The sequence below is a fragment of the Somniosus microcephalus genome, chromosome 10 (assembly GCF_052327205.1).
Source record: "Somniosus microcephalus isolate GS21.2 chromosome 10, FLI_Smic_1.0, whole genome shotgun sequence".
NCBI classification, from domain to species: Eukaryota; Metazoa; Chordata; class Chondrichthyes; order Squaliformes; family Somniosidae; genus Somniosus; species Somniosus microcephalus.
Window position 1 is genome coordinate 132,916,528 of NC_140996.1, and position 20,368 is coordinate 132,936,895.

At 43.6% G+C, this 20,368-nt stretch overlaps 1 protein-coding gene across 1 annotated transcript; it reads left to right on the plus strand.

Moving 5' to 3' along the window:
* The first annotated feature begins 881 nt into the window (after positions 1 to 881).
* On the plus strand, positions 882 to 6,047 carry fzd4 (frizzled class receptor 4). The gene is made up of 2 exons (XM_085998807.1): positions 882 to 1,474; positions 2,534 to 6,047. The coding sequence occupies exons 1-2, from the start codon at positions 1,220 to 1,222 to the stop codon at positions 3,863 to 3,865; spliced, it is 1,587 nt and encodes a 528-aa protein (XP_085854933.1). The 5' UTR covers positions 882 to 1,219; the 3' UTR covers positions 3,866 to 6,047.
* The last annotated feature ends 14,321 nt before the right edge of the window (positions 6,048 to 20,368 follow it).

The window sequence follows — 20,368 nt, forward strand, 5'->3', positions numbered from 1 at the left end:
TGTATTATTAAATTATCCATAATCGCAAATATAAAGCGGAACACTAGTGAATATATCCAACTTTCTTAAATCGCCTTAGATCGACAATGTTTACATTTTGTATTGAGAACACCCAGTGTTTCATGATTATTCCCAGCCGACTGTTCGGCTACGGTCCGATCTCTTTATTATCATGGTATAACTATGTTAAGCACCTGTCAATACAATTGCGAACTGAAGGGGTTTCCATAACAAAGGGCAAAGTTCCTGGGCAGGCATTTAAAATCCATGGTTGCTGCATTAAAACGCAACACCGGTCATTCTTAGTCAGTGGGAAAGAACAAACCAGGGAAATTGTTTGTTGTTAAATGTTTAATGAATGGTAATCATAGTTTTACTTAATTAATGAGTTCAGCGCACACAGTTATGACCATTATTAGAATCAACCACATTGAGCACAGGGTAGAAACAACGGAGAGGGGAGAGCGCTTTCGAAAGCAAGTTACCGTAAATAGTTTAAACCAGACTGCATAATAATATTGAAAATGTGACTGCCTCACGTCCGTTCATTCAGATTTGAATGTAGTTATTTTTAGCTCGAGGGGCACAGATTTTTTACACGAATCGAGTATGTAAGTTCTTTCTGCACCGTAACGCGCAACTGTCAATGATGATCTGGAGAACTTAAAGATAAAATGACAGCCCCGGAGCGAGTCCCGATTAGATGGGGCGGCGATCAACTATGCGATCTCCGGATTGGGTCTCCGCGCTGCTGCCAAGGTTCAGACTCAACCTAAAGTGATCGGCAGCCCCGCCTCCCTGCCTCCCTGTGACTGGCGGATGCTTTGGGAATACGCGCAATGTGTGGCGATTTCAGATGTCAATTGCAGCGTCTCGCTCGATCATGTTAGGTTGAGAAGGAGGATTTTTTTAACCTTCAGCAGGGAGAGTTGGGAGTAAGATGTGCGATCGTTTGTGGTTGCAAAACAAATGATTTGGACAGAGCTCTGTTAACGGCGGCTTCGCGAGTGCTCGAGTATTACGATTTCACCGAACTTGTATCGACTGTCTAACAAGAAATGTCGTTAAGCAAGATCAAGTATTAACTTAACTTAAAACGGTCTAACTGTGGTAAGGCGAACGCGTTGATCAGTTTACCATAAACGTGAACAGCTCTATTTTTATAGCTTTTAATGTTTTTCTGCAGCAGAATTAGGAAATCTTGACAATTGTAGGGGAGATGAATTGGTTTTCGGCACTGGATTTCGTAGTACTTTGCTTAACTGTCTTCCAACATAAGCTTGGAGCTGTGAAAGGATATGGGGACGAAGACGAGCGGAGATGCGATTCCATTAAAATCTCAATGTGCCAGAACTTGGGATACAATGTGACCAAAATGCCCAATCCAGTGGGCCACGAGTTACAAACAGACGCTGAGTTGCAGTTACAAACTTTTACACCTTTGATCCAATATGGCTGTTCCAGTCAACTACAGGTTTGTAACATTGGATTAAATTGAATTTATAATGTTCGCTCTGAGGCACTGCCCTGATTGTCGGTGCACGGCACGTTTATTGAATTTATACTTGAAGCGCGTGTATGAGTTGGTAAATTGTAGTCAGCAGCCGAAAAACCACACGGGACTAGAAAATGTGGCTTGTTACTGTGAATCGTGGTAAGAACTTGCTCAACATACTAAAATATATTGATGTAGGGTGCAGGAGGAGTACCACCTCCTTTCAAATGGCGCGTACTACCGAATGAAATACAACATCCACGATGCAGCTAAAAGTTCACTAATTTGTCTATCTTTTGGAATATGAGCTGATTTGCATGAAATACAGAGCTAAGCACAATAACAGTGTTAACAAGCATTTGTGGTTTTTTAAAAAGTTTATTTTGAAGAGATGATCCATAAATCTTTCCTGCCTGTAGTTCTTCAAGTGCTTTTCCATCCTTAGATGTCAATGAAACCCTTCCCTTCTGCCAAATAGTTGTTTGGAGCACATGCAATTATAAGACAGCATTGGACAAGTATCTGAGGATTTCTAGCTGCAGCTCAGATACTCAAGTATATTTTTATGTACGTTTTATTGATAAGTGTTTGCATAGCGGTGATTTATACTTGAGGCGCACTCTCTCCATATAGTTACTCGCAAGTTCATTCAGAGTGTTAGAGTTTATTCGGCGCTTTTCTGAAGGAGTAGCGAAAGACATATGTAAAATTAACCGTATGTTGGGGCTAATTTTGATCTGTGTAATTGACGAACGTCCCCCGCCCCGAATTAGGGAGGTAAATGGATAAACTGTGGTTAAACTGTTTTCGTTGACAAGCAGCCTGTACATTGAATCGGAGAAATATTCACAGAAATTCAAGTAAAAACTGATTACCTTCCGTAGATTGCGATGAAACACATGATCTAAAACAGTATATAAGTAAAATGAAGAATGTAAAAATGAGAGCATCACTAGTAATGGAATTGAGTCGAGACGGGCTGTTTATTTGTTATTTTTTTTATTGCTCCTTTTGATTGATCAGTTGCTTTTTTGTTAGTTTTTTTTATGTTCGGTTTATGTGCCGATGTGCACGGAGAAAATCGACATCCCGATCGGCCCGTGCGGCAGCATGTGCCAGTCTGTGAAGCGGAGATGTGAACCTGTCCTAAAGGAATTCGGTTTCTATTGGCCCGAGGCGTTAAACTGCAGCAAATTTCCACCACAAAACGACCACAACTACATGTGTATGGAAGGGCCAGGAGACGAGGACATCCCCTACCACACCAGCAAAACCTCCATCTCAGCAGAGGAAGAGTGCCAGAACATGGGGGGCAACTTGGATCACTATATCTGGGTCAAAAGAAGTCTCACTTGTGCCCTTAAATGTGGTTACGATGTCGGTTTGTACAGCAGATCTGCGAAAGAGTTCACTGACATTTGGATGGCAGTTTGGGCCAGTCTGTGTTTTCTATCAACAGCTTTCACAGTTCTGACATTCCTAATCGATTCTTCTCGATTTTCGTACCCAGAGCGCCCTATCATCTTCCTGAGCATGTGCTATAATATTTACAGCATAGCCTATATAGTGAGGCTAACAGTGGGCAGGGAACGTATATCATGTGACTTCGAAGACGCTGCCGAACCTGTGTTAATTCAAGAAGGACTCAAAAATACTGGATGTGCTATTGTTTTCTTGTTGATGTACTTTTTTGGGATGGCGAGCTCCATCTGGTGGGTAATCTTGACACTGACTTGGTTCTTGGCTGCTGGACTCAAATGGGGACATGAAGCCATAGAGATGCACAGTTCCTATTTCCACATTGCAGCATGGGCCATCCCAGCTGTAAAGACAATTGTTATTCTGATCATGCGGCTAGTAGATGCCGATGAACTCACAGGCTTGTGTTATGTTGGAAACCAGAACATCGATGCAGTCACTGGGTTCGTGGTTGCACCTTTATTCACATATTTAGTCATAGGAACTTTGTTCATTGCAGCTGGTCTAGTGGCTTTGTTCAAAATCAGGTCTAACCTTCAGAAAGATGGGACCAAAACAGACAAGCTAGAAAGACTTATGGTAAAAATTGGGGTCTTTTCCGTTCTGTATACAGTACCAGCCACCTGTGTCATTGCCTGTTACTTTTATGAGATCTCAAACTGGAATCTTTTCAAGTACTCAGCAGATGATTCCAATACAGCAGTGGAGATGCTAAAGATTTTTATGTCTTTGTTGGTGGGCATCACTTCTGGCATGTGGATTTGGTCTGCTAAGACATTACATACTTGGCAAAAGTGTTCGAACAGACTTGTGAGTTCAGGACGAACAAAGCGAGATAAACGTGGAGATGTCTGGGTTAAACCAGCAAAGGGCAGTGAAACCGTTGTATAAATGTGTAAACATTGGAAGAAGCAAGGAACAATGCCCCTTTTTGTAGGTTTACATAAGCTGGATTTCAAAGCATCACAAATGAAATTTGCCTAGTTTATCATCCTATCACATGTAATTTTTAGAAAGTTCAAAATAAATGAGGGTGCTGCAACAGTGCCTAAGAAAATCAGTTTAATAATTTTAGGGGAAAATGTACATTATCTAATGAAAATGTTTCCTAAGTCTACAATCTCATAGGATGCGACTGTTTTATACTACTATTTGGTCCAAGAAGATGATCATATTACTAGATTTTGGAATCTAATATCTTTGTGTCGTATATTTTAGGAGGTTTTCTTTGTACTTTTGGAAAACCTGAGTATGTAAGCCAAAGAAAGCAGAGTAATGGTTCTTTCCTGAAACTTCGGACAAATAACTGTGATGCTCTATAAACAGTACAATGTCTAAGTGGATAAATTTGAACTGAAATAAATTCCAGTTAAAGAGCAACACAACCATCTCACATAGACATTAAATATTGTACACTGGAAACATGGAGCTAAATATGAATGTGTGTTTGAAGCACAGTCAATAGCCCCAGCATTGCAATTTAGACAGCATGGTGCACTATACCTAATCTTTGCAAAAACTGAAATGGGCCGTTATTTACTAATATTTCTGCACACAAATCTGCCTGCTGGTTTTATATGTGGATCTGAACTTGTGTATGAACACTTTAAACACAGCAGACTGATGTCTATGGAGAAATGTTAGTCAATGTGAGCCCAGGTGCTTGAAATTCTCAGTGCCTTAACTGCAGATTGACGGCAAACTGCTTCATTCAGGGCAACGTTAGTTAAAGATATTTCCTATATTTTGCCATGAAGGTCTGCCCAGAGACCCATCATGATGATTAACCCTTTGAGGACTGTTAGTGTTGTGGCTACAAAAATACAGATGCTATTAAGAGAATATTGTGAACCTAGTAATCTATACAATCCTATAAGTAAAAAAGCAAAAATCTGTACATGATGGAAATCTGCAGTAAAAATAGAAATACTCAGTGGGTCAGTCAGCATCTGTAAAGAGAAGAGGCCGGTTAGGACACTTCAATGGGGTAACCTTAACTTGAAATGTCATAATCTGTCTCTCTTTACAGTTGCTGTGTGTTTACAGCATTTTCTGTTTTTATACAATTCTATACGTTTCACTAAGGGGTCGGAAAGCCTAGTAAGTGTACTCTCTATTCACAATACTGACGGGGAGGTGCAACATGCATCCTGGAGTGGCTTCAATCATTTTAATGTAGGTTGCAACTTTCGACCAGGCTAGGAGCCATTCTCTACCCCAGTAAAACATGCTACCACCTGCGTGTGTTACATATTTCCCTACCCTTTAGTTATATTTTGCAATATTCAGCATTCAAAATTCCCAGAGCAACAGTCTTGCAAATGGTATGTGTTGAAAATTGCTAGTATATTTTGAAAGTGACTGGGGAAATTCAGCACTCAAAGGGTTGACCGTGATGATATTTAGCTAAAAACTCTAGGTCTCAAACTGAATGATGGAATGATCAATTCTGCACATTTGGAGGGATCAAGATATATTATTTTCTATTGACTATAATCAGAAAAGGCACAATTGAAAAGGAATTTTACCGTATATTTGTTGTACTTAGCTCTGTGGGCTGACTAAGCAGTCAATTTTAAATTTGACTTCTTCATTTTTGTCCTTGGACAATAATTCTTGCTGTAAATAAATAAGTGAAACCCTGCTTCACTGTAATTGTATAGTATTTTCAAAAGAGATGAAAACTAATGAGAAAGATTAGTTACTTATTAGTATGTCTGTACTTGTACAGTCACTGCCCTACTCATAATGAATGTATACAAAGTATTTTGTTATTCAATGTCAGTTCCATTATTAACTATTCAATGTTTGTTTTGCAAACGCCCTTGAACACATCCTGTGTTTCGTACAGATGAATCCCACATTGTTTTGGGGTTGACATTACCTGAGAAACCCAATCAGAGACATTCAGGACTTGCTACAGTTTTCAGCAGAAATGTTGAAAACAATTTTTGTCACTTGTAAATGTATGTGATGTAAATTTCTAATTTATCTTTGTGAAGAAAAACTTGTCTTCTTATTTAAATTACATTTGTACCAGAAGAAAAACAAAATTAAATGTCTTGTTTCTTAATTGTGTAAGCGTGGTGGATTTCAAAATAAAAAAGTTGACAAATTCTGATGAAACTCTTTCTCAAAGATCTCTCTGGGGACAAAGGATCCAAAGTGAATTTGGGCAGTTGTAACCCATTTCCTGTAAGAATGGGTGTGCAACACAAATTTCCCATAGTTTTGCACCAGATTGAGAGGCCACAAAGATGGAAATGGAAATGCTGCACTTATGCAGTAGAGCAGGGATGTCCAACCATATGGAGCTGAGGACCGATACACTTGGGTGGGCCACATGTGTTTGTATAGATATGAGACTCCCATGCACAAATAGTGCAAGACTCACATACAGACAAGAAAATGAGACTCCAACAAAACATTGCAAAGCGCCACACACAAACATTTCATGGCCTCACTTTTTTTTTGCATCCTACCTCCCATCTTTCCTCATTCGCCTCTTTTCACCATCCTCCTTCTGTCAGAAGCTTGGAAACTTCAGATCTTTGAAGTTTCCAGATCTGAAGGACAAGATTAGATAACAACATAGAGGATTAATTTTGGACTCTGTAGTTCAGGAGTACACCATACACTATACCCATTTAGCTATCAGAGGCTTTTCTATTATCCTCAAACCATTTCTGAGATGTGGTTTAGTTTTCCTTAACTGACTATTATAAACCCTAGCCCTTACTACTTCTTGAGCCTCTATATCTTTTTAAAATATTTTTTCTTGGACTTTAGATTACTCCAGAATTCCTCTTTCACTGCTAAATCCTCCGTTGTGATTAATTTCCTGATTAGCTTGTGGTATGTTCACTGTAGTCAATTAGTGAATATTTAGTAGCCCCATGACTCAGTTTGTATGCTGAGGTCAACCTATAATTACTTGCTATAGTATAATTACATTGTATAAAAGTTATGTGTAATTTATATAGAATATTCATATTCATGCCTTGTTTAATTATCAATGTAGAGAAATTCAGCAAAAGCTTGGACAAATCTTTAAATGAAATATTCTATCAAACCGTATCTAGTCCTGCACTCACTGGTATTTTGCATTCAATATAAGTGTGGATTTTAAGTCCTGGGCAGAAAGCTGGGGGGCAACAGCCTCACTTCCTGCCCAGGCACCTCTGTGGGAGGCCCAGCTAATGTTAATGGCCAGGCCTCATTAACATCCCGCCGGCCAGCTGCCTGCCTGAAAAGGGCATAAAGCAGCATCAGGTGAAAATTGGACGACACTCATGTAAGTCTTGGGGTGGGGGTTGGATAGGCAGGGTCCTTCAGGTGGGAGGGGTTAGTCCAGGGTGGCAAAGGCCAAGACTTTCTTTGTGGAGCCTGGAGGAACATCCCTGCTCCTCTTGGCCCCACAAAGAAAAGTTTTTTACTTAGTTTTTAGGGCCTCCGCTCGGTGTCCAGCAGGTTTCATTGTTTGGAGTGACCATGATGGTTGTTCTGGCCAGTAGGCCTTTTAAATTGCCTTGGCGCCTTGTCTTAGTGATTGGACCCTGATTAGCACATTTTAATGAGACATCCACCTGAGTCAGGCAGATTTCTCAACTGGCTGGCATTAAAATTGCAGCAGGAAAGAGAACCGTTAGATTTTAACTCCCATTTCACCTGGTTTCCTATGGGATAGATTTTTATCTCCCATGTAGTTTGTGGGCAGCTGATAGTGCCAGCGGGAGGCTGGATCATTTTGAGGGCTACAACTTGTTAGCATGTTGCTGGCAGGCTGCGGGCAGAAAATGAATGCCCTGGACAGCCCGCCAGTTCCGGCTGCTGCAATATCAGGTGTGTCTGGGGGAGGAGGCAATCCTAGGCGGGAGAGGGGGAGGGGAGCAGAGGGTTAGAATATGCCAAAGTTTTTTTGTGGGCCCAGGAGGAGCATTCCTGATTCTGAGCTCACAAAAGTAAAAACTCAAATTTTCTTAGGCCATTTTTTTAAGCAGTCTCCACCGGTTCCTTTACGGTCCACTGGTCAGGCCGCTCAATGTCTGGTACAACTGAGCGAAGCATGCGCAGCATATGCTCCACCCATTTGCAGGTGACTTTTACAATCAACGTCCTACAACGTAACATCAAGAAGAACTGAGCCTTGCTCTGCCAACCGAGACAAATGTCGACTAAGGCTGGGACTCGCATGCCGCAAGGCCGGTACGGAACCAGGTAACCGAGACGTACGGGAGGAAGCTGCAAGCAAGATAAAAGGGGCAATGTAGGTGAGCATTGCCAAGCCTACACACCCACAAGATCACTTAGCTGTGTGAGGGGGTGCCTGTATGTTCCTACCAAACCAAAGGGGGTTTAGCATTGGAAGGGTCCTGTGATAGTTTAGTTCACGGGAGGGTGTTTTTTTTTGGCTGTGGTAAGTCAGCACAGCAGGGGCTTTTTGGACAAGTCAGGGTTGTACTGTTTTAAACTGTACTGTTGTGTTCACACTGCTCGTACTGTATGCGAGTGGAGTGGTTTTTGTTAACCTTAATAAACGCTGTACGGGTGAGCCCGAAAACACTGTCCATGTTCAAACCTGTCCTCAGTAATCTCTATTGTCCAGAACTTGTAGTAAGGGGGTTTGCGTGCTCGCTACGGGCGGGGCGAAACCACTTACAATAATTGGCGATTGCGGCAGGGGCCAAAGGAAATTGGCCACCGCAAAAACTGGTTACAGATTTGGTGTGTAGGTAATGACCCAAAGCTACAGCTGCACTCAGTGGGGGTAATTTTAACTTGCGGATGGATTTAACTTGATGGAGTAAAATAAGCAAAAGGAAAACCAAGCAGGGTATATAACGGGCGGTCGATTCAATATTGCCTGTTTTGTGCCATTGGCGAAAGTTAAAACTACCTCCTCCCTCCTCCGTGAGTTACCACGGTATTTGTTTTGGGCTGGAAAGGCTGCAGTGCCACCTTCTGACCATTTGTGAGCTCTAGATTAAAAAAATCCTTCTCCAGTTTTCTCCTCCCTTGAAGGTATTGACTCCTTCACTGAGGTACAGTTTCACAGGTACTGATTGCCCTCCAGTATCTTACTCAAGTAACCATTATTCACACGTGCTTTGAAAGTGGGTGTCAAACAGTGATTGTGGAGAACAGCTGAGCCTGACCCTCTTCTCACCCGAGGTTCATGTGTGTGACCTTCCAGTAGTGGTTTACGTACAGCAATCAGGACTGGGGATCCCTACTCGATTTTCTCTTTCATACCCAGGTGTGGTGTGGGCGATTGAATCATCCCTGCAGTTACTACCATTTGTAATATTTGATTAACTTTATAGCAGCATTGAAGGAGCATTGTTTTAGTCAAATTGACTTGGTCTTAAGAGAGATCATTTACACATCAGTTACTTATATCAACTACTACTGATGATAATGATAAAACCCAGTAACACTTCCGTCCTGCTAAAATGATGTGTTACCAAATTGTACCATTTTCAGCAGTTGTAGTTAATATAGTAAATTAGTAACCTTTTTGATTTTACTCAATTATACCCCGAAGTGAATGCTGCTGTTCCTCATGCAGCTGATTGTGTGGTGCAGGGAACACTTCAACTTCCCTTCAGCAAAAGAGTAGCTGCACCTTCAGTCATCTGCATCATGTACAGACAGCTGAACAAAGTTCAATAGGAGGAGGAGCTGTTGAGAATGCAGGTAATCATGCACATCAGCTCCTTTCAGCATTATACTTTGTGAAGACAGTTATGTTTATTTACTTAATGTATTTTATTTCTTGCTTCTAAAGTTGATTTGCTGACCAAATCCGAAGTTTCCTGATTATGTACATCCTATTTTATTTTTGATCCAAAAAACATGTGTTTGCTCACAGATTATTTGATGATTAAATAACTGATATAGAAATTAACCTTCTCAAGACCACAGAAAAAAACCCTGTAGTGTTGTATTTCTAGTATAATTATATTGCGATGAATATATTTATATAGGTTATGCATGCCTTGTGTCTTAAATCGCAACTTCAACAAGAAGTAACTCAGGAAGTACTACTGGACGGCCAGCTGAGGGCGTCGTCCGAGGAGTATAAATACTCGGGCATGGGCCCAACTTGGCCAGAGACAATCTGGAAACAGGAAGCTAGTGACTACTAATTAGACCTCCATGTTTTGTTACAAGTCGATTAAAGCCTTGCTTTGTGTTCAACCAAGCGCGTAGTGAGTCTTTATTACGTCACCTTGTTTTATTACCATTGCAGGAAGATTCAGCCTAAGCTTTGACATATCTTTCAATATAGCAGCGAACTAACTATTCTATGAAAATATGGCTACTCCTGCATTCACTCGTACTCTGTAGTTAACATATAGTCTTAGTTAATGATCCACAGCAGAACTTATCCAAGCCTGTTTATTGTAGCCTCTGTTAGCCACGTAGAAGCACATTTTTTGACATGCTAGATCTTAACCACTGCATCACTTTAATAGAACATGGGCAACATGAGACATAAAAGAAATTAAGGGAGTAAAAAAAGTAAAACCAATAAACGTCACCGAAGGGTACCATTTTGCTCTTGTGTGGTCTGCTGAAAACCTGTATATTAAGAACAGAATAGCTTTAACATGTCAATTTGAGTGTTTGAGGAAAGCTCACTAAACTAAGGGATATTAAAAGCCCACAAATGCTGCATTTATATTGGAGGGCAACTTCTTGAAGCAGTCCTCCTGTAATAGCTCCCAGATGCATTGCTGTACAAAATGCATACAGATTTATAGTTGTAAACAATGACTATTATTTTGCTAATGCTGGTACAATCATCAGTATCTGTGAATGTAGCTCCCTTTCCTCTCTAAGGAAGGGAGCTGTCAAATGCTGACATTTCTTCTTTCAAGAAGTCTTGATAGATGGCACATCAGATGTTGACGTGCTCTTTCAGTGACTTCCCCCTAATTGGCCTGCTGAGCCCGCATGGCGGGCTTAACAAGTCAATTAGGGGAAAATCCCGCTGGTTGGCCAGAAGATGATGGAGGCGGGACTGAGACCCGGCAAGCAGCAGTCACGCTTCCAACACGTCTCCATTCAGAAAATCCAGCCCATAAAGTACAAAAACTAGGAAGTTATGCTAAACCTTTATAAAACACTAGTTCAGCCCCAGCTGGAGTATTGTATCCAATTTTGGGCACCACACTTTGAAGCGGGTACAGCAGAGATTACTAGAATGGTTCCAGGGATGAAGGATTACAGTTACGTGGATAGACTAGAGAAGCTGGGGTTGATCTCCTTATAAAATCATGAAGGGTTTAGATAGAGTAAATGTTTCCAATGGCTGAAGGGTTGATAACCAGAGGGTACAGATTTAAGGTGATTGGCAAAAGAACCAGAGGCAAAATTAAGAAAAACTTTTTTACGCAAGGAGTTGTTAGGATTTGGAATGAACTGCCTAATAGGGTGGTGGATTCAATAGTAGCTTTCAAAAAGGAATTGGATAAACACTCGAAGGAGAAAAAAAATTGCGGGATACGGGGAAAGAGCCGGGGAGTGACACTAACTGGATTGGTCTTTGAAAGAGATGGCGCATATTTGATGGGCCGAATGGCCTCCTTCTGTGCTGTACTATTCTATGATTCTATGAAATAACTAATTCAAGTAGAATTAATCTGCTATAAATGAGATAGAAGTCCTAGATAAGCCGGAAGAACTCAAAACAAATAAATCCCATGGGGTAGGTGGCATTTATCCCAGGTTACTAAGAGAGACAAGGGAAAAGATTTGTGAGGCACAGGCAGTCGTTATAAGGGAATTGATGAACACTGAGGAAGTCTTGGTAAATTAAACCAAGGAAATGTGGTACTGTACCTATTTTCAAAAAGGATGACAAAGTAGATTGAAACAATTAAGGACTCATTATTTTTACTTCACTACCTAATCAAATAATGGAATCAATAATCCAGAAGGAAGGATAGTAATCTCGTAAACAGCAGCCAATTGAGATCCAGAAGAAGAAGATCCTGCCTAACCAAACTCCTCTTTTTTAAGTGATATCCCACTGGGATAGCCCTACAATCTGGTATAATTTGACCTCCAAAAGTATTTGAAAATATTCTGCATTAAAGGCAAGTTAAGCTCAAAGTGGTGGAATTCACTGAAAACTTAGGAATGGATAAGAAATTGTCTGAAGGATAGAAAACACTAGGTATTAGTTGGCGAAATTATGTCAGCAGATAGTGTCAGGGCGAGGCTGGTTCTGGACCCAAGTGCAGACAGACGAGGCGAGAAGCAGGTATGCAGTCTTAAATAAAAGTACTTTACTAGAATCACACAGGTAAACAGTTACAAACATAGGAGCTCAAGACAAGCTACCGCTAGGCAAACGGCTAGTCAAGACTGAGCACAGAGGGAAGAAACCACAGAACTTAAATACAAGCAAAAACAGGTGAAACCAATAAACCTGATAAAAGGCAGTTAAGTAATAAACACAGGAGAAACTAGTAACAATTAGCAAAGGGAAAAAAACAAGTGAAGGTGCCATCTAGGGGGTTACTGAGGGAACTAACCGGCACCCTCACAGGACCCCCTCCCCTAGGAACGACTCCTGACGTTCCTCCTGGACGATCAGGGTGGCGACGGCGAAAATCCCTGATGAGTTCAGGATCCAAAATGTCCCGGGCCGGAACCCAGGAATGCTCTTCAGGACCATAACCCTCCCAGTCGACCAGGTATTGAATGCTCCTCCTAACCCGGCGACTATCAAGGAGGCGACGGACAGTGTAGGCTTGCTGACCGTCAATCATGTGGGGTGGGGGGGGGGGTGGTCTGGAAGCAGGAACCAAGGGACTGGGAAGTACCGGCTTGAGGTGAGAGACGTGGAACGTGGGATGTATCTTAATCGACCGAGGAAGGAGGAGCTGGTAGGCCACAGGGTTTACTTTTTCCAAAATCCTAAAAGGTCCGATGAACCGGGGAGCCAACTTGCGGGACTCCACATGGAGCGGAAGATTCCGGGTAGACAGCCAGACCTTCTGTCCGGTCCGGAACCGAGGAGCTGGGCGGCAGTGTCGGTCAGCCTGCACTTTCTGCCGAGAAGAAGCGAGCTGCAAGGCGGATCGGACCCTCCTTCAGGTACGGCGGCAGCGTTGGATGAACCCCTGGGCAGTCGGGACTCCTACCTCCCTCTCCTGTTCAGGGAAGAGTGGCGGTTGGAAGCCATATTGACATTCGAAAGGTGAGAGGCCAGTGGAGGAGCTCTGAAGGGTATTGTGCGCGTACTCTGCCCAGACCAGATACTTGCTCCAGGTGGAAGGATTGGAGGACACAAAGCTTCTTAGCACCCTCTCCAGATCTTGGTTGGTTCTCTCAGTCTGGCCGTTAGACTGTGGGTGGAACCCAGAGGAGAGACTGACGGAAGCGCCCAGGAGGGAACAAAAAGCCTTCCAGAACTTGGATGAGAACTGGGGACCACGGTCAGAGATGACATCCAGGGGCAAGCCATGGAGGCGGAAGACATGCTGGAGAACCAGCTGGGCAGTCTCTCTGGCAGAGGGAAGCTTGACAAGAGGGACGAAGTGAGCAGCCTTGGAAAAGCGATCGACCACAACTAGGATGGTAGTGAATCCCTCAGATGGAGGTAGCCCGGTGATGAAATCCAGGGCGATATGAGACTAGGGACGGCTGGTTCTGGACCCAAGTGCAGACAGACGAGGCGAGAAGCAGGTATGCAGTCTTAAATAAAAGTACTTTACTAGAATCACACAGGTAAACAGTTACAAACATAGGAGCTCAAGACAAGCTACCACTAGGCAAATGGCTTGTCAAGACTGAGCACAGAGGGAAGAAACCACAGAACTTAAATACAAGCAAAAACAGTTGAAACCAATAAACCTGATAAAAGGCAGTTAAATAATAAACACAGGAGAAACTAGTAACAATTAGCAAAGGGAAAAAACAAGTGAAGGTGCCATCTAGGGGTTACTGAGGGAACTAACCGGCACCCTCACAGATAGGTGCTGAGTGGAATGACCCAGGGATCGATGTTAGAACCCTGGGGGGAATTTTGCGGGGTGTCAGCAGATGCGATTGGTGGCAGGTCGGGAGCCTGCTGTCAACCCGCCACCACGCGCCTTTACCAAATGTCAGGTCTGTCAGCGCTGAGCAGACCTGACACGCAGCAGCGGGGGAGGCAATTAAAATCATTAGCGGCTTGTTTACAACCACTTAACAATGCTTTTTCCCCAGCCTTTTGAATTTGACAGGTCATCCACTGGTTTCCCGTTAGGAGATCAACACAACCTGGTTGCACATTGCATATGAGGGCACAAGCATGGATGTCGTCAGGAGGACCTGGGTGCAGTGGCACAAACCTTTCAATGATCTCAGTAGATCACAAAACATTAGTACAAAGACACACTCAACCTCATCCTGCTGTGCCTCTCATCACATCCACATCACTCTGCCTTCCCTACCCTCCTCCTGCACATCCTTACTCACACCAACTTATCTTGCACCTCCACCCATCCCTCTCTATCTATATTATCACATCCCCATCTTACTAGCCACCCCACACACTCACCCTCATCCTAGTGCAATCATACCTAATAACAACATACAAGGGTAGGGCCCTTAAGTATGTTATCCAATGTTCATGTAAATTTCCTGTTAATGTGCTGTCAAACATTGAAACCTTTATTTTCAATTTGCGTTCTTGGACAGATTTGTGTGCACCTTATGAGTTGCAGTTAATGGTGAGACATAACGGTGCCCACCACAATGCTGATGAATGTGAAAAGAATGGCTTGGGCATTGTAGCGATGCTTTATGGTGTTGGTGTGGGGTGGTGCCAACCTGGCACATCATGTGGCAGCCAGGGTGTACGGTGTCAAGTGAAGTAAATCTGGCTATGGTGAGTCCATCCCTGGGCTCCCGGGCAGCAATGTGGTCAGGTGCTGTTGCCCTGTGTCCTGTGTGGCATCAGGTACTGTAATTGTGGAGAAGGTTGGTGTTGTTGTTGGTGCTGCTGGTGTGCCTGGTGATGCTGGTGTTGGAGCTGATTGTGGTGGGATTCTGAGGACCAAGATGATAGAGTATAAAATGCTGATGGAATAGATGGCAGGTGAAGTACCGATGACAGAAGCGATCTGTCAATGGTGGGAGAGGTAATGAGGTCAGACTGGATGGAGACTTGTGTAAAGACTTGCAGCATTCTGAATCTGTAGTGGAAATGCAGTTTAGAGAAGCTAGTGGCTGAGGGAACATTGCTCAATCAGCTGGGAGCTTTGACATGACATTTGAAGCTGTCAACTCATCAGCTGATTCAGTGGACAATGACCTCCCACCTCAGCTTCACAGATGAGGTATGGCGGGAAATCGGTGGGTGACCTGTCAAAAATAAAAAAGCTGGGCAAAAAACATTGTTAAGTGGCTGTAAACAAGCTACTAATGCTTTTAATTGCCTCCCCCACCATTTGGTAAAGGCACGTGGCGGCGGGTTGACAGTGGGGTCCCGACCCGCTATCCAAAAAAAACATTTTCCCACCCAACCCACCACTGATTGCGTCCACTGACCCCCCTGCAAAATTTCCCCATTGGATTCAGAAACAAATGCAGATTGGTCAGATTTGTATTTGATATCAAATTAGGAGTGTCAATTGTTTCTGAAGAGGCTGCTCAGGAACCACAAAATGAGTTGGGCAAAATATATAACTGGGTGCAACCATGGTAGATAACATTTAATACAGAGAAGTGAGAAGTATTGGACATAGGAAAGAAAAATGGGTGAATAAGTACTCTATGAATGGTGCCAAAATAGCTAAGGATGAAATTGAAATAGATCTAGAAATCTTAATAGATTCGATGCCCAACATGTCCAACAACCGGAATAAAAATCAACAAAGCAAATAGAATGCTAAACCAGTAGAGCATGTCAGAGGAAAGTCATGCTTAAATTGTACAGTGCTGTGGTCAGACCACACCTTGAGTACTGTGTTCATTTCTGGTCACTGAAAGACAAGGGAGATCTTCAAGCTCTAGAGGCAGTGCAGAGAAGAGCCATGAGAACTGACTTATAGGGAAAGACTGGGGAAATTTGGGTTTTCTGAGTTAAAAACAGACAACTGAGAGGAGACCTTACATAGTCATGCGAATAGGACAAGGGGACACAGATTCAAACGAATCAAACGTGAAATTAGGACCAATGCCTGAGAGTTCTTTCCACAAAGAGGATTGAATATATGGGCCCGATTGTAAGACCGGATGGGTTTTGGGCAGGTGGGTGGTGGGGTGAGTTAAAAACTCACTTGCTGCATCAGAAAACAGGCCTGGCAGATTTTAACTCCCTAGCCTCATTAAAATGCCTCTGGTCCACGTCCTTCCTTGCATTTATATAGCGTCATGGGACGTTTTACTACGTTTAAGGCGCTACATAAATGCAAGTTTTTGATGTTGTTGTTGAACTGAAAATTGGACAGCCACCTGTCAGCATGAAGATATTTGTGTGGAGGGGGTTCCAGGAGAATCTTGTGGAAGAGAAGGTGGGGGAGTCCAAACAGGGGAGGCCACAACTTTCTTTGTAGGGCTCAGAGAAGTTCTCCTACTCAGTAACTTGTGTACAATGGAACATAGACAGACTAAGTGAATGGACAAAACTATGACAGATGGAAAACCAATGTGGGGAAGTGTGAGGTCTGAGAAAGAAAAATCAGAATATTTTCTTAATAATGAGAGACAAGGAGTTGTGGAGGAGCAAAGGGATTTAGGTGTCCATGTATATAAATCACTAAAATCTAGTGCACAGGTACAAAAGTGATCAAAAAAGGCTAATAGAATGTTGGCCTTTGTCTCAATGAAGTTGGAATTCAAAAGTGAGGAAGTGATGCTTCAGTTGTACAGAGCCTTGCTCAGACCCTATTTGGAGAACTGCATTCAGTTTTGGGCACGGAACCTCAGGAAAGATATATTGGCCTTGGAAGCAGTACAGCGCAGATTCACCAGAATGATAACAGGGCTTAAAGGGTAAATTATCAGGACAGGTTGCATAAACTTGACTTCTATTCCCTTGAGTTTAGAAGGTTGAGCGGTGATCTAATTGAGGTATTTAAAATAATAAAGGGATTCAATATGTTAGATACAGAGAAACTATTTCCTCTGGTGGGACAAATCAGAACAAAAGAGTATAATTTTTAAATTAGGGCTAGGCCATTTAGGAGTGAAATCAGGAAGTATTTCTTCACACAAAGGGTAGTGAAAATCTGGAACTCTCTCCCTCAAAAGGATGTAGATGTTGGGTCAATTGAAATTTTCAAGACTGAGATCGATAGATTTTTGTTGGGTAAGGACATCAGGGGATATGGGACAGAGGTGGGTAAATGGAATTGAGATACAGATCAGCCATGATCTAATAGAATGGTGGAACAGGCTTGAGGGGCTGAATGACCTACTCTGGTTCTTATGTACCCATGTAAAGTAAAAAACTTACCTTTCTGGGGCTTTTCAGCTTCCCAGCAGGTCCTGATTTGTTTCAGTCTGCTGGAAAGCCATGGCGACTTCCTCGCTCAGGCTAGAGTAAAAAGTCTCAGTTGGTGGGATTCGATTAGCTTTGTGGTGGGTAAGTAGCTCAGGGCATTTTAACTGCCCACCTGCCCGGTTTCCGCCAGGTGGGTAGAATTAAAATCACTCCCATGGTATGAACCTCTCAGTGGAGTGGTGGAACTAAACCCTGGAATCATTTAAGAAACAGTTGAATGCTGTGATGGTGGACTGTGGGGCCTTTTTCAGATGTACGAGTTAAGATGGGCTGAATGGTCTTCCTCCTCTGTATTAATCATTTGATTTAATAAGACTGCAGATTTTTTATTTTGTTCAGCCGGGTATCTAACAGGCGTGGATCCCCATCAAGTTGCTTTTATATTCATAGAATCTTAGAACTATAGAGCACAGAAGGAAGCCATTCGGCCCATTGTGTCTGTGCCGGCTTTTTGAAAGAGCTATCCAATTAATCCCACTTCCCTGCTCTTTATCCATTGCTGTGCAAATTTTCCCCCTTCAAGTACTTATCCAATTCCATTTTGAAAGCTATTATTGAATCTGCTTCCACCATATTGTTCTTGTGTTGCCAACTCCTGGCACAGAGTTCTCTGACTAGTTAAGAATGGCCGCCAGGAAAAGCTATTTTTTTTTACTGGGTCTTCCCTGCTGTCGCCAGTCCATCCAACCCTAGTAAATGTGCTGTTCCGACAAAAGTATTTTCCCAGAAGTAACATCACAACACAAGGCTAGACGTTTGGGTGCTATGACAAAACTTCTTGCTGCCAGTCTTCTTCTTCTTAGGCAGTCCCTCAGAACCGAGGATGACTTGCTTCCACACTAAAAATGAGTTCTCAGGTGACCGATGAGTCCAATGCGGGACCTACAGTCTCTGTCACAGGTGGGGCAGACGGTGGTTGAAGGGGCGGGTGGGTGGGGTGCTTGGGTTGACGTGCACGCCTTGACGTGCACGCCTTCCGCTGTTTGCACTTGGCTTCCGCTTGCTCTCAGCGATGGGACTTGAGGTGTTTGGCGCCTTCCTGGATGCTTCTCCTCCACTTTGTGCAGTCTTGGGTCAGGGATTCCCAGGTGTCGGTGGGGATGTTGCACTTTTTCAAGGAGGCTTTGAGGGTGTCCTTGAAGCGTTTCCTCTGCCCACCTGGGGCTTTCTTGCCATGTCGGAGCTCCGAGTAGAGCGCTTGCTTTGGGAGTCTCGTATCGGGCATGCAGACAATGTGACCCGTCCATCAGAGTTGATCGAGCGTGGTCAAAACTTTGATGCTGGGGATGTTGGCCTGAGTGAAAACACTGACATTGGTGCGCCTATCCTGCCAATGGATTTGCAGGATCTTGTGGAGGCAGCATTGGTGGTACCTCTCCAGTGCTTTGAGGTGCCTGCTGTACATGGTTCATGTCTCTGAAGCATACAGGAGGGCGGGTATCACTACTGCTCTGTAGACCATGAGCTTGGTGCTGGGTTTGAGGTCAAACACTCTCGTCCTCAGATGACCGAAGACTGCACTGGCACACTGAAGGCAGTGTTGGACTTCATCATCAACGTCTGCCCTTGTTGACAGTCGGCTCCCAAGGTACTGCCAGTGCTTCATGCTTAAACACTGGTCAAACAGTCACAGCCCTTCTGTGCATCCACATTGATTTTCAACCACTTCACATGGATGCTGACTGCATAGTTTGGACGTAAATATAGCAGAGCAGTGGACTTGGGTGGCTGTCACGAGATCCAATGTGAAAGCAGGTTAATAGTCTCCAAACCAAACTATTGTGAAAGCCACATAGGTACAGTTTTTGTTTGCCTGATATAGAGTGCATGAACTTTCCACAAACACTGTACCCTCGCCTCCGACTCCACCCTCTCCATGGCCACTGTTTCAGGTTAAAACAAACTATTTGCTATCTTAGCATCCTATTCAAACTTGAACTGAGCTTCCAACACTATACACACTCTATCAGAAAGATCGCCTGTTGCACCTCCATAACATTGCCCGCCAGAGTCCCTATCTCAACCCATCTGCTGCTGAAACCCTCACCCGCACCTCTGGCACCTCAAGGTGACTATTCCAATGTTCTCCTGGCCAGCCTCCTATCCTGAACCCGTTGTAAACTTTTGCTGCCCGACCCCTGTCCTGCACCAAATCCTCCTCAGCCATCATCCCTGTGCTAACTGACCTGCATTGGCTTCTGGCCCCCCAACACCTTTTTTTATTAGTTCCTGGGATGTGGGTGTCACTGGCAAGGCCAGCATTTATTGTCCATTGTTAATTGCTCTTGAAAAGGTGGTGATGAACCACCATCTTGAACAGCTGCAGTCCTGTGGTGAAAGTACTCCCATAGTGCTGTTAGGGAGGGAGTTCCAGGATTTTGACCCAGCGATGATGAAGGAACGGCGATATATTTACAAGCCAGGATGGTGTGTGACTTGGAGGTGATGGTGTTCCCATGCGCCTGCTGCCCTTGTCCTTCTAGGTGGTAGAGCTTGTGGGTTTGGGAGGTGCTGTTGAAGAAGCCTTGGCGAGTTGCTGCAGTGCATCTTGTAGATGGTACACACCGCAGCCACGGAACGCCGGTGGTGGAGGGAGGGAGTGTTTAAGGTGGTGGATGGGCTGCTTTGTCCTAGATGGTGTTGAACTTCTTGAGTGTTGTTGGAGCTGCACTCATCCAGGCAAGTGGAGAGTATGCCATCACACTCCTGACTTGTGCCTTGTAGATGGTGGAAAGGCTTTGGGGAGTCAGGAGGTGAGACATTCACCGCAGAACACCCAGCCTCTGACCTGCTCTTGTAGCCACAGTATTTATATTGCTGGTACAGTTAAGTTTCTGGTTAATGGTGACTCCCAAGATGTTGATGGTGGGGGATTCGGCGATGGTTAT